Source organism: Heterocephalus glaber, unplaced genomic scaffold, assembly GCF_053883595.1.
Source record: "Heterocephalus glaber isolate CG9 unplaced genomic scaffold, H.glaber_assembly_v1.0 deba00000347, whole genome shotgun sequence".
NCBI lineage: Eukaryota > Metazoa > Chordata > Mammalia > Rodentia > Bathyergidae > Heterocephalus > Heterocephalus glaber.
The window spans coordinates 51395418-51410816 of NW_028258143.1; the positions used below are offsets into that span (position 1 = coordinate 51395418).

The 15399-nt window shown below is 30.9% G+C and overlaps 1 protein-coding gene across 10 annotated transcripts in view; it reads left to right on the top strand.

Moving 5' to 3' along the window:
* The window catches only part of Dync1i2 (dynein cytoplasmic 1 intermediate chain 2), a 61617-nt gene that overhangs the window by 23155 nt on the left and 23063 nt on the right, over nt 1–15399 (top strand). For 6 of the 10 annotated variants that reach the window (XM_021238565.2, XM_087196463.1, XM_021238564.2 and 3 more), the window contains exons 4-6: nt 1995–2085; nt 6458–6517; nt 8892–9007. In XM_021238565.2, coding sequence (XP_021094224.1) covers nt 1995–2085; nt 6458–6517; nt 8892–9007 — 267 coding nt within the window. The remainder of the gene's footprint in view (nt 1–1994; nt 2086–6457; nt 6518–8891; nt 9008–15399) is intronic. The other 4 variants (XM_087196498.1, XM_021238568.2, XM_021238569.2 and 1 more) reach the window with 1 other exon arrangement.

The window sequence follows — 15399 nt, forward strand, 5'->3', positions numbered from 1 at the left end:
TTTTAAATGCAGCCTTAACGAAGTAAATTTCTGTTGAACTTGATGAATGGATGATTGATACTTTAAACAAGCATATTAAACAGGAAAAGGATTCTGTAGTCACAAATAAGTAGGTTGATAGGAATTTTACTTTTTCTAATTTCTCTAATTATATACTTGGAAAAATTATTTTTCTAAGTATGAGTTTGTAATTTAAAGAAAACAATTTCTTCTTTGAAAATCTTTAATATGAAAACATTATGGTACCACACTATAATAAACATATATGTTTACAGCACTCAAGCAACTAGTAGATATTACTCTTTACTTCTATATCAGTTTGGACTTGGCCTAGGGGAAGCCTTACAGTGAGAGATGAATGAAAAGATGAAGAAATATAACCTTAGAGAAGATAGAGAACATTAATATTCTTTTATTTTAGATACAAGTCCTTTTTAGCTACTTTGAATCACATATATAGCACCTAGCACAGTACTATATCCACATATGAACTATATGAAACTATCTGTAGTTAACATTGTAATTGTTTCTGATAGATTTAATCAACATTAGAAACATTTTTATTATCCTTTGAAATGTGATGACAAATATAGAAAATTTAAAGATAATGTAAGAATGAACCCCCTATCTCAGGGAATAAATATTCTACCTATGATTTTTGTTCATCTACTCTTACTGTTTACCAATAGAATTTACTATTGAGAAAATAAAGGATGAGTTTATACCTGTGTTTAAGATAGAATTCATCAAACTACATTTGTACATTTTGTTAGATTACCAGGCTCTTTGTTTTTATTACAGCATGTGTAAGTATTTAATTCCTTAAATGATTTTTAGAGTTCAATGAATGTGACTATTCCACAACTAGAATTTTAAGTCGATGCGTATTTCTTTAGTTCTTATATAACTAGGAACTTCCCTTCCCTTCAGAAGACTATTAAAAGAAGGGCTTTCATTTCAACATAAAATGTATTAAGTTACTTAATATTGTACATTGAAAAATTATTTTAAAAAGATACTTGGGATTAGGGAAATGTATGATAAAATTTAACCAGAAGATGGCAGTGATGATCCTCCTATACTCTCTGCAATGGTAATCAAAAAGTTTTCCAAATGTGATAGCATGAAGTGTGCATGTTCATTGCGGTTATATAATGTTAAAAGGTGACAGTTCAGGAGAAAGCATTTGCTATTTATATACTGTGAACCTGTGTATTTTTCTATAAGAGGGGATTAAGAATATTTTGGGTGTCTGTATCTTTGTCTGTACACTTCAGTTTTTTCTGAATACTGGGGTAAGGAAATTACCATAAATCTTGCCTTAATTTGCATGCATCACTTTATATTATGCATCATGTCTAGAAGGCATGCTGTTTTATGGCCTGTTCGCATTTTTCATCCAAATTGCTGGAAACTAATAGATATTTTAAAGGAGCCATTCCTTGCATTCATTTCTCTAAACTGCCCTTTTATGGTGGGCAGGATGAAATAATTTTCAATATCAATTTTTGGAAAAAAAATTGTTAGGCAAAAAAATAACATTTAAAATCTTAGAAAACCAGTTATTAAATGACTTGATAAAGTATATTTCAGGGTTTTAATTTTGGCCACAATTGTAAATAATATAATCTGGTGGTCTTCAAAGTGGGAAGTTAGAAAGAGGAGTAGGAATGCTCTCCTTTGAAAATTAGTGGCCACATTTGGTGATGGATGAGATGAAGATGCATCCTTCCATACTGTTACCCTTTTTCTAAAAATATAAAGCCCAAATGCATTTTGCCAGAGAAATTGCATGAATCTTCAGCATGCATTGTTAACTTTGTCTTTTCCCCTTTCTTTTCTACTGTTCATTTTCATTCATATATTTTATTTTTTTGGTTTGCCATTACTTTTTCCTTTTTCAATTATTTCATGTTAAATTATTTTTGAAACGTCATAAGCTGAGCAACCTCTCCGTGTAGTAACAGCGGATACCTGTCTATTTCACTATTTAGTCCCTCCTCCTATGTCTCCATCCTCCAAATCTGTGAGCACACCAAGCGAAGCTGGAAGCCAAGACTCTGGAGATGGTGCCGTGGGATCGAGGTACAGTAATTTTCTTTTACTAGTTTAAGGTAAAATGTATTCAGTTTCCAAATACTGCCAATGCCTTAAGGGGATTCTAAATAATTAGATTTTTTTTTTTTTTTCCAATACCAGGTATCATACTCAGGACCTTGCACTTGCCAGGCAGGTGTGGCGCTGCTGAGCTACACCTTTGCCCCCATAGTCCTAAGATTTAAAAATGTAAACAGCATAGGAAATTCTCTCTTGTAAATTTTGGGGGACATTTTTAAACAATATTTTAACTATCATACTTTAGTACTAAAATTGTTAACTAATTTTATGATAATTGTTTTATATTAAAAATAGAGGTGTTAGTGCATTTATATTTTTTTCTGTTTAAGCAGCCTTATATTGACTATTATGTGAATGTTTGGTTATGAATAGTGTAAAATCTTTGTTCTCTGCCCAGTAATTAAAAATCTAAATAGTTCATTTAATAGTTTAATTCTATTCTCTTAAATAGTTCTGTTAAATGAGGCAGAAAGTAATGCATAAAATATCAAGAATAAGGAAACTGCCAAGGAAATATTGATTGAGAGTGTTTTACTGCCAAGTTATGTTGAACTTGCATTCCTTGTAAAACTATTTCGTGTTTGTTTTAGGGTCTTGCATACATGTTGGGCTTGGTTTTCAAAAGTTCAGTAAGATTTCAGTTTTCTTCCAAAGATCATATGAGAAAAAATATTACTACATATTTCACTATGTTCTATGCGTACATGCATACACAGACACACAAGATAATAGCAAGTCTTTAATAGCATTATGCTTTTTAACTTCTGATGAGAGCTAAAATTAAACACAACTAGTCAAAATCCACAGCGGACTCAAAGCCCCTATTTTGGGCCTGGAAGTTAAGTATCTTCTCTAGGAAAATCTCTTTAATGTGCCTTTTTAATAACAATAAGTTATTAGATGTTTTACATTTTTGGGCTTGAGTCCCTCTGATTGAAGATGAAGTAAGTAATGACTAGATGTGAGGGCAAGAAAAAAGAAGCAAAGAGGCTGATTGATCCATAAGACAATACTTAAATGAGTTATTGAATAATCTGGTTATCATTAACAAGTAAAAGGCACATAAAGCTTGCTAGTTTGAATTTGAGATGTGCTTTCCAAAAGTTACAGATCTTGTCATAACTTTTGGAGACAATGACATAACTCTTTCATTCAAGAAAAAATCAAAACTTTCTTTTTAAAAATAATATTACTTTTTAAATATTATGTATTCTGAAGACTAACCTAAATCACTTACGTGTTTTTTGTGCGATTGTGTCAGTATTCAGAGGTCAAGAGTATAGCCCAGAGGTACAGTGCTTGGCTATCACGTTCAAGGCCCTGGCTTCTGTCCCCAGCACCAGAAAAAATGTCCCCACAAATGTTAGTATTCCTTTAAATACCTAATAAGCAACTGATATTTTCAAATGAAGAGTTTTTTCTTCTACAACAAACATTATCATAGCAAAGTATTTCCCAAGATTAAAAAAATACTATATTTATTAAATTTATTTTATATTGTTATTTTATGTAGATACTATATATAATGTGTGTACTCATTTCTGATTTTGAATAGGAATAGAAAGATTATTTTAATGCACTGGAAGCAAGTTTGCTTTCAAAAGTACTATGTAACTACCCAGTTTTTAAAATTAATACGAATTAAAACATGTCCTGAGTTTCATGGACAACCTAGAGATTATCAGAGTCCCTTTAGAATATAAACTGATACAGGGAATAAATACTGATAAGAAAAATACTTGTGTATAGAACAAATATTCATCAAAATGCCAACTTTGTGTTAAATACTATAGATTACCACAGAAAATAAAATTTTTATGGCTCTGCTTTCACAGAACATGCATTCTAGTGCTGAATGTTATTAATTTAAGCATATTCACTTACTGAAAAGTTGTAAGGATAGTATGCTAAGTTATGTTGAATGTATAGATTCTTTTAGCAAGGAAATAAGTAGTTTAGTATCTTTAGAGGTATTTATTCTTAGAGAATGAACAGAAAATTAGCTTTTTCTGAGTGTAACAAAAATCCTTTTTTTGAATGAGATGATCTTATATCTTAAATCTTTTTTAACATTTATTTTTATTAGTACATGTTTGCAGGATATAATGATTACATTCATTGTGGGGAGTTAGTACATGTATGTAACATCTTAATTCTTTTTACTTTCTCTCCCCCGTCTAATTCTCAATACATATATTGTCTCTAGTGAGAGCATTGACTAATTTTGAAACATAAATTTTCAAAAGGGCACAGTGTATTCATTTTACACATAAAAATATTAGAAAACTATGAAATCTGCTGAATCATCTCCAGATTCCATAATTGGGAAAAAAATATTGTAGATTGATTGTAAAATAATGCATTTCTAAATACATGACATTTAAAAAGAATAGTAAGGTCTGAGAATAAAAAAGAATGAAAACAATGAAAGAATAAAAACAATAAGAGGAAATATTGCAGGAAAATGCATGAAGATATGTAACATGTAAGCACCTGTACCCTCAACTCTTGTTAGTTGTCCAAGACAGACTAAGATTAGTACACTCAAAAGAAAAAGATGGATTATACATTAAAAGAAATGGATTATGCATTTCATTATACATTAAAAGATGGATTATACATTTCAAAAGAAAAAGAAAAGATGGATTATACATTACAAAATATGATACCTACACATGTCTTAATTCTTTATAATTGCCAAAAATTTCTGTTGGAACTGGTGGCAATTTATGACTAAATATAAAAGGCCGTAAGAAGAGATATTTCTCTAACTTTACAGATTAGGAAATTGCATTCCATTGAGTTTCTAGTTCATTTTTTCAATCACTTCTGTTCTGAAATTTAGGTGACAGTCAGTTGGGTAAACCATACTTGTTCTTTTCCCATTTTTGATCAATTTGTTACTAACGTTTTTGGGTTATATTGGAATTGTACTTTATATGACTGAAGATGATGTGTATAATCAATGCATTTTAATACTGGCTCGATTTTGAAGTAAAGTTTTACTTGGTCTTAGACTGAAATGACATTCTCAACAAGGAGCTTTATGTTATAGATAATAACTAGAGCTTTATATAATGTAAAGGCTACTGACCAAACATTCCTTGGAGACCATCTCATAGAACTCTTTTTGGTTTAACAAAGCCTAAGTTTGTTGCTGTTCATTGCTTAATACAAAGTAGGTCTTCACTGTGGCTTTTTTTTTCATTGCATATGTACAACCATGTTTAAATTCTAAGATCTTTTTAATATTTTTTAAGTGAAGGGTTTCTCTAGCTCTTTCCATCTCATTGCTTTATTGATAAATTTATAGGCAGGTAAAGTAGACAAATTACTTGTATTAAAATACTGTAGCAATTAAAGTTAGTTGTGTATTATAACTTCTGTGAAAAACAAATATATTTGACAAAATTGGTAGTACTAAGTACAATATTACACTTTTTTATGGGAACCATGAACATTATACAATATTGCTAACCTGTAAGAAATGCAAATATGATAAATTGCCTTTTGTTCTAGTAATGACCAGATTTAGCTTAAGTGTAAAAGATCCTGTGTAAAATATTTACCCAAGAGGAAATGCTAACATGTCACTGAATATATACATTTAGGATTGATATTGTCCCAAAATTATGTAGAACCTTTGAACATAAAATATTCTTCCAGGGAAAAAAAATTATTTTTTTTCTGGAGACCAAAAATCTTCAGTTGTTTTCTAAAGCAGATGACATATAAGCCCTAGGCAGTGCTTAACCCATAAATTACAGCAGGGTCACATTTTGGAAACTTTAGCTATTTTGTGTCCCAGTGGGATAGTCTTTGGTTTTCTTACCGAAAGGCTTATGTGTTGACTCATTTCCTTTACCAATATGACAATTTCCTGCACACATTTAATGCTTTGAGCAAGATTAGACTATGTTAACTGAAATGTTTTTACTAATTTTTTTTATTGGGAATCCCAAAATTCTAGCTATTTTATAGCCTAGCTTATTAATTAACAATTAATATATGGGTTGTTATCTGCACTAGCTGTTCTTGTTCATTAGTACATAGTATTAGTTTCCCATAATCTGAAAATTTTTTCAACTATTCTGGCATCTTTAACCAAATTATTATTATTAACCATATTATTGCTGCACTAGAACACTGAGTGATACCTAGTTTATGTCTTTCTTGCCCCTCCCTCTCCCTCTTCCCCTTCCTTTTTTTGTACTAACCAGAATATGTGTTTTTTTAATTGTGAACAGTACTTTAGCTTTAGCTATAGTATGAATGTATTTGCTTGACTAACTTATGGCCTTTTTTACTAATGCTTCATGGCTGTCCTACAACCATTTAGGACGCTGCATTGGGATACAGATCCATCAGTTCTTCAGCTTCACTCAGATTCCGATTTGGGGTATTGAATAGATTTATTACCTTCCCTCTTTTATAATTAATTTGATTCTTTGTGAAATCGTCCTTTTTACTTGGCTTGTTTCTAATATTGTAGTTTATAATTAGAACAAGAGTTCTATTTTTACACCTCATTTATCCTGTATCATTAGTGAAAAAATATTCTATGTATGTGATTTTCTAGGTACCATGAGCCTACTCATTTAGGTGCCAAAATTCTTTCTATTATTTCTGTATTATTTGACATAAATTTTCCCAAGATGAACTAAAATTTTCCCAGTCTTTTTCTAACATACGGTGTATATGTAATTGAAACTTCTCTGAATTACTTAATATAAGAATTAATTTTCCTGTGTTAAAATTCATTTATGATGATTGCTTCTCGGCCTTTTGGCTAAGATCAAGTGTAAAATTCATTTATGAGTCTAAAGTTTTTAGAGTAACAGAGATGTTGGTCTCTACAGTATTTATTTATTTGCTTATTTATTTATTTATTCTGGGTTCGAATGCAAATACTAAATACTTGCTGCTAAGTTCGTGCCTGCCTCAGGTAGCTCCTTTCCTCTAACAATCTGCAGCTTCTAAACTGTGTAGCTGTAACTTTTTTTTTTTTTTTTTTTTTGGTACCGGGGATCGAACTTGGATCCTTCCGCTTGGGCGGCGGAACCACTGAGCTAAATCCCCGGCCCCAGCCGTAACTTTTTGTATCCAAAAAGCAAGAGTAAATAAGTCTTGAATGAAGGCATATAAGAAAAATACATGAGCATCATCCACACTAATGAGAAGGCCTCACTATTGAGTATCCTGAGGCTTCTCCCTCTCCCCTCCCGTTATTTACTTGTTTTCAATAAAAGTGGCTTTTAGATAAGTGAGGTATTACCTTTTTACTCTCCTCCTCTTTCAGACTCTTGGAATATTTTATGTGTTTTAATATTGTGGGTTTTTTATTATTATACTATATATATGCATTCAAGTTGGTAACTTGTTCTTAATACTGTTGGCTTGATAATTTTCTCCAGATATGTGAGTGATTGGCTTTTTATATAGTTTACATCTTAAAAAGTCAGAATTTAAAGTTCTTTATTTCAAATAAAGTTCTTCAAATAAAGTTCAAATATTTTTCAGAATAGTCTATATTATTTGAAATGCACTTAAAATTTCCATTTAATTCTTTGCTTAGACTTTTTTTTCTTTAAAGGCTAATATTCTTAAAGTAGAAAACACATTTAAATTTTCTTATGGCCCATATTAGGGATGTTGGAGCTAGTTAATTTTTAAAATTACTAATTCCTTTACATTCTTTTGTACAGGATTTGAATTTAGCTATAAATAAAATTAGACAAATGTTTGTATATATTTGTTAAAAAGTATATTACCAAAAAAAAGTATATTACCAGTGATATATATATATATATATATATATATATATATATATATATATATATATATATTCTGGAAATTGCAACAATGTTGCAATCTTTATTGGATAGCCTTTTTAAAACATTATATAATTGAGAATTTTGGCAGTTTGGGAGCATACTTTAGTTTATAATTTAAATATCTAATATAATAAGTAAAAAGCCCCCAGGTAGCTAATAAAAGATATTTTTCTTTTGATCTATTTTCCCCAGCTGAAACTCTTGTCTTCTATCAAAAAATAATGTATTTCTTCCATCTTATTAAAACCGAAATAACTTTAGTAGCTCTGTTATATTCAGAAGATCTATTGCTTTAATGTTAGAATATCTGGATCTTAGTTTGTCTGCTGTGAATCAAGGACAGTATTAAGTTTGTAGAGATTAGAGATTTAAAAGTTTTAAACATTTCATTTTGAAATTCAGATTAACAGGGGCTTCTCAGTTTCTGCCACACATAAGTAAAATAAAGGCTCTCAACAGAAGCCCAGTTTTCAGTCTTAGAGTCTTTTAATGGTGAATAGAATTAAATATGGTCCAAGATCCATGTATCTAAAATCTAGAGTCATATCTCAGCTAAAAACAGTTCTTGTAACTAACCTTATTCCACAATCTACTCTGAAATTTCTGTCCTCTTATTCTATTATGACCCACACTTTTGTTCTCAGAAATGAAATTATTTACCTTTTTAAAGTAAAAAATAAGTGATCACTTTGGCAGCACATACACTAGAGTGAACAATAAATACCCCAGATGATTCAGAAATACGTTTTTGCTACCTTCTGATTCTTTTGTTAAAGCTAACTTATTGTTCATCTAAAATTTCTTGAATAAAACAGGTTTAAATTACAATGTTAGATATACATGAATGTTTAATTCTTAATTTTCAAAAATAACAAGGTTTGACATAGTTAAATTATATCATTTGTTGTATTTAAGAACATTTGTATTCACTTAATTTAGACGGGGACCTATTAAGCTTGGAATGGCCAAAATTACACAAGTTGATTTTCCTCCTCGAGAAATTGTCACATATACCAAGGAAACTCAGACTCCAGTTATGGCTCAACCCAAAGAAGGTAACTATCCTTAATATGATTGTCACTAAGACCCCATATTAAGTAAGTAGAGTCTTTGGGCTCGCTCTCTCTCTCTCTCTCTCTCTCTCTCTCTCTCTCTCCCCCTCTCCCTCTCCCTCTCCCTCTCCCTCTCCCCCCCCTCCCTCCCTCCCTCCCTCTCCCTCCCTCCTTCTCTCCCTCTCTCCTCTCTCTCTTCCTCTCCTCTTCCCTGCCCCTCTCTCTTTCTTTCTTTCTTTCTCTTTTGTCTTTATTTTGGGCATATTTTCTTGGGGAAATAATATAAATAAAATTAATCCTCTATGGTTTCTATATTTATATCTTTGTTTTCAAGAATATTTAAACCTTTTCTTTTAAAAGCTAACAATTTAAAGCTGTGTGTTTGGTTTTTTGGTTGACATAAATTTAAATCTTTCAGTCTTTATGTTGTCACTGATATGTAATTTCTTTAGAAATAGAAAAGGTTAAGAATGCTCTATTCCTGTCATTGAGTATAATTCTTCCCAGGAGAGATTGTCCTACAGTAAAGAAAGTCATGTAAATTATTTTCTGTAGAGCATAATACATTCTGATATGCTGTCATTATTTGTACTAATGAACAAATCTAGATCTAATTATTAAACTTCCTCTCTTATGATCTAAGGTTTCTACCATGTAGATTATTTAGTATCCTTTAATCTGTGTAATTAGATGAAGTATGCACAGACATTATATTGAATGTGAAGTCCTTTGGTTCTTAAACCAGAAACAGTTACTATTTTTAAATTGAGGATTAATTTTTTAAGTACTGATAAATAACTAATAATTCAACCATAAAGTAATATGATAATTTTTTTAAACCAATGAGGCTAATGAATTTATGTCATACATAAGTTTACATGAGATCTCTAATATAGGTCCACAATCTCTTTTGAGGCTACCTGTATATTAGAATTTGGAATTTTTCAGATTTTAGAAAAGTGATATTTATATTACAGATAAACATTTCAGCAGTATCTTGGGCGTTAATATTTTGGCAGCAAAAGATAAAAATATGCTAAATGAGAAAAATAATGATTTAACTTTATCTGATCATCTCAGGGTTTACCACCAAATGAGTTATGGATTTTAGAGCTGTTGAGAATTTTGGAATTATGGATAAGGTATTGTGGGCCCAAAATAAATTATCTTTTTAATAGTCTCTGCATAAGGAACTTTTTTTCCTGTTTGTCAAGGGAAATCTGTTCCTACTTAATTACAGAAAATCAAGTATAGAAACTTTATCAAATGTTAAATTAATATATCTTTAGAATTGCAGTTAAATTGCTATGTTTCTTTGCTGAGGAGAAACAAAAGTAATACTGCATTCATTATAGAAAGCCAAGAAATACAGGTAAGCAAAGAGGTGGGGGTAAGTGTCTCCTTAAAACCCTAGCTATTACCAAAGAAAAGGTTTAAATTTTTATATTTTTGTTTATTTCAAAAGAAAATTAGAATTATAACAATTTACCTTTTTACCTAATAGTAGGTCATCAAGTACCCTTTTTTTTTTTTTTTGGTACTGGGGATTGAACTTGGGATCTTGCGTTTGTGAGGCAGGCAGCAGAACCACTGAGCTAAATGCCCGGCCCCCTATCACATAACTCTTTTAACAACTTTCCTTTTTCAGTTCTCAAATGAAATAAATATCATACATTTCCTTTATCTTTTTCCCAAAAGGAGTTGACATTATCAGACATGCAATGTTTTGAAATTTTTGAGGAAGTTAGGGTAACATTTTTATCCAGAAATTTTTTAATTTACTATATAAATGCTCATTTCTGTGGAAACAATTTTTTCATTCCTACTGCTCCAGTGGTTGCTAAAATAGCTTTTGTAAGTACAAAATCCTCATCCTAACAGGGAAAAAAAGCCATTGGTGGTAAACTTGTTTGAGACATAGGCAAATTTTTAAAAAGAAAAAATAGTTTTGAATTATAAGTATAGATCTGTAGGATTCCATAACTTCCAGAAAACATTTCATTAACTAGTACATTAATTTTAGTATTATAATATCTACCTTTTTGGAGCTATATTATTAGATACATTAACTCAGAGTAAGCAAAACAGCCAAAATGAGGGCACAATGACTCATTTTTTATCTGATAATATGGAGATTGCATTATGGAGATATGGAGATAATGTGGAGATTGCATTTTAGGTGTTTGAAATGTAAAGCACTCTGAAGCTATTTTGGGTAATACCTATTAAAATATAGCTATAATTGTAGTTAAGTGAAAAAGTTCATATTTTTAAATTATATTTTCTAATTATTATAGTAGTATACATAGAGAATTTAGAAAGTACTAAATGAAATAAAGAGAAAATGGATGTGCCACTACTATGCATTAGTAATTTACACTTTGTTTCTAATAAATATATCCTACTTTCTAAGAATGTATTTTTTCAGAAATTCTATATATGTGTTTGTACATACACATGTGACTTTGTCCTACTTGAAATTCTCATTTTAATTGCTTACTTTTAAGGTGCTTATAAATTTTAAAATGTGAACATGTAACTTATTTCCTTTGAATTAATTTGAATATGTAACTGGTGCAATATAAAACTAACATTTTTCAAAAATTTATTTTTCCATTTTTATTTTAATTTTTATTTGTAATTTTACAAATAAAAACTATAATTTGTTAAATAAGCTGATGACCCACAAGTACAAGATAAACTACTCTTTTCAGCTTGAAATTATTCAGGGCAAGGCTTTTAGCATCATTATACTTCAGCTTCTTTGCCAAATTTTCCGTAAGCATAGGGACTATTCCTTACTATGATGTCTAGCTTGAAGTGTCTGGCATGTAGTAAGTACTCAATATTTGGTGAAGAAATTAATTGCTATTACCTACTTAGGAGGATGATTTTGCCTACTTGAGATGTTTATTTTCATGCTTTTATTCTGAAAGCAGCTACTGGAAAAATGTTATTTTCAAGTGTTAATGCTGCAGTATAACTAGTGATGTAATTTGTATGGAAAAGAATGATTAATCTCAGGCCAGGGATTTAGCTCAGTGACACCACGCCTGCCTTGCAAGCACAAGGTCCTGAGTTCGATCCCTGGTACCGCAAAAAAAAAAGAATGATTAATGTAAATCCTTGTTTTTGATATGACAATATCCTGATCATCATTTGCTTTTAGGTCCAGAAATGAAACCATTATAGATTCTTCTTTATAGCCTTCTTGAATTGTTTATATCACTATGTAGATACAAACATATACTGTGATTTTTGTGTTCTCTGTATCCCTCTGAATACTATGAGCGAAATTGACCCTATCAGCATCTTTTAAATATATTATTTGAATTATTCATTTGTAACAGTTCTCCAAAGTTCATGTTCAAATTGATGACTGAAAACTATAATAGCAAAGAGTACATATCAGGCATAGCATGTAGCACTTTATATTACCTCTTACCAAAACCTTGAAAATAAAGTATTGGTTATTTATGCATGAAGAAGCATAATCTGAATATATAGTTTATCAAGGGTCACACAACTAGTAGCCATGATCCTAAACCATGTCTAGCTGATTCTAAGATGTGCTGTCTCTCTCATGCTGCCATGAAGCAGCAACTTTCATGCTTTTATGATAGTTACCTACAGAAAGTAGTTCAAGGTATATTATAATCCAGTGCAAATAGCTGCAAAACTGTAACTGAAACAAAAGTTTTATAAAACAGTACCTTCATTCCTCAGATGTTAGCCATGACACACTAAATTTATTGGTTTAGACTGTAGTTTGAAAAATACTTCATTAAAGGAGATCATTGTTTGGTTATCTTATTTATTGATATTGCCACATCAGGATAATAATCAGCTGTAGTGATAGTCTCACAATAATGAATTAGCAGTGGTAGTCTTCCCTATTGTTAGAGTTTTTCTTACCTTAATTGGCAGAAAAAGAAAGTGACAGAACGGGTGACCTGAACTGAGCCTCTAATGGGTATGTCCATGTCAGCACTGCTACTACCTTTTAAATTTTTCTGTAGAATATACTTAAATGTTAATTTATAAGACCCTATGTTTGTTTATTTGCAAGCTAGCAAGTATTCATTGATTCCTTGAGTTCATTGAAGTTTATGTGAAGTTTATGTGACATTTATATGAAGTTTATTGATTATATATGAAGGTACTAGATTATCTTCTTCGGTTTTGTGGTCCTTTTTGTTACAGATTGAGGTATATAAGTGAAGATGAGAATCCTATTCTGATATCGAGGTCATCTTTAGGCTTTGCTACTACTTAAAAAATGAGATGATTGGGGCCCAGGATTTAGCTCAGTGGTTCTGGCACCTGCCTCGCAAGCGCAAGGTCCCAGGTTCGATCCCCGGTACCAAAAAAAGAAAGAGATGATTTACTTTCTGTATCATTACAGTTAATCTCATGTCTGAGGCTCTTAGTAAAATCTCTTTTCCCAAGTTGTGGAAGTTCTAGAAAGAAGGAAAAAGTAAAAGCTTGAAATTAAAATTTTTATAATGCAGGTACTTTATGCTTAACTGTATATTGCATTAATATGGTGGCTCTCAAACTCAACCTGGTTGGCTCCAGTTTAAGAGCTATATGACAGAGCTAGGATTGTAGTTCTGTGGTAGATGCTTGCCTAGAATGAATGAAGCCATGTGTTAGATCCAGCATCACAAAAAATTTTAAGAAATTTTAAATTATGGAACAAATTTTAAAACTCAGCATGAGAAAAAATTGGTGTATAACTGACAATAAATTTAGGTAGGCTGTATAATCAGTGAAGTAATGTCAGTTACCAAATTGAAGGTAAAAATTGGTCATAACTCTTATCTATCTTCCATTTTTTAAAAATGCCAAACCTGTTCTTTTAAAAGGCAGTTTTCATTCTACTTTCCCCACCCCCAACCCCATTCTAGCCATCTACTTGCTTTCAAGTTTACTCTGTAAGTTGGTAGTGCTATTTCTGAGCTGAGGTGCTTTGCTGTCTTAAAGCACCTACTGTGAATGAAATTGACTAAGACCATGTGACCTCAGTCAATTTCCTTCTCCACAGGTAAACAGCTTCTAGCAAGAGTGGTGCCCACAGATAGACTCTTGCAAGTTACTTTCTCCCCTTACCTTTTAAAAGTTTTAACCCTTTTGAAAAATGGCATTTTTTCTCGTCCCTCTTCAATATGGATTTTTGGGGGGTCGTTTTTAGGAAAAAAGATTTTTAAAGGAGGAAGAAATCCTAAAGGTTATTTAATCAGTAGGTTAACATCTGTGGAAAATGAAGACCCGGGAAGTTAATTAGTGAACCTGAGTTCACAATGGAACAAAATAACAAGGCTACAACTAGAACTTGGCAGTTGATTTCCAGTGAAGTCCTATTTTCCTTATTCCATTTTACTTTCTTACCTGTGAAGGGGCTTTGTAACTATTGTTGGTATTTATTTACTGGCCAGGTATTTTTCCTCAATAATGTTAACATTTATAATGTGTAGAAAACTATTATTATGTAAATAGCTTAATCTTTTATTGCATGATCTTATTGGAATCTACATTTTGTAAGTAGTCCAAATTTGTAGGCCTTCTGGTTAATAAATACTATTACTCTTATCTAAAATGGAATTTTTAAAATTCTAGGATAAATAATAGATTTGTTAAATTAGTTTTAACTCTCAATCTGTGAGAATTACTATAAATATAACTGAAAATTATTTATTCTTAATCTGGAATTAAAAGAATATAATCAGGGTATCTGAAACTATGACCTCAGAAAAATGTAACATTTGATGAGATCACAGAGAATAGTCATATTAAAAAGGCTATGCAGAGAGACAATTTCCATGTTAAAGTAAATGGTATAAATATTATTCCTTTCTTATTTTTCTCCTGCATTCAGAATATTCTTTGATTAAAAAGTCAACTGCATATATTTCCCTTGTTGAAGACCCAAATTATTAAAATAGTAATAAGTGCCCTTACATCTGATTATAGAGATTTGTTCTAAAGGAGTGAATTCCATAGATACATTGATGAAGCTTTGCCTCAGTAAAGATTCTCTTCAATATGACTTGATTTGAAGATATAAAAAAATGAAATTGTGAACAAATAAATTGAAATGGAGAAATTCAAAATAATGCTAATCCAGAAAAAAACTTAGTTGGAAAATTATTTCTTACACTTTTAAACTAGTGATAGAAGCCTTTCCCCTTCATGTCTTTATTGATGTCTGCAAAGTTATTCATAAGTTGAATTTTTAAAGTTGAATCATATTTTGTCAGCAACCAATTTCCTGATTTTTAGAACTCATTAGCAGTTTCCTTTGTACCTTGAATAATTAGACTACTTTGTAAGTTACAGACTCTTCATAGGATACTGAACTATCTTTAAAGGGTATGCCAGTATAATAAAACAAC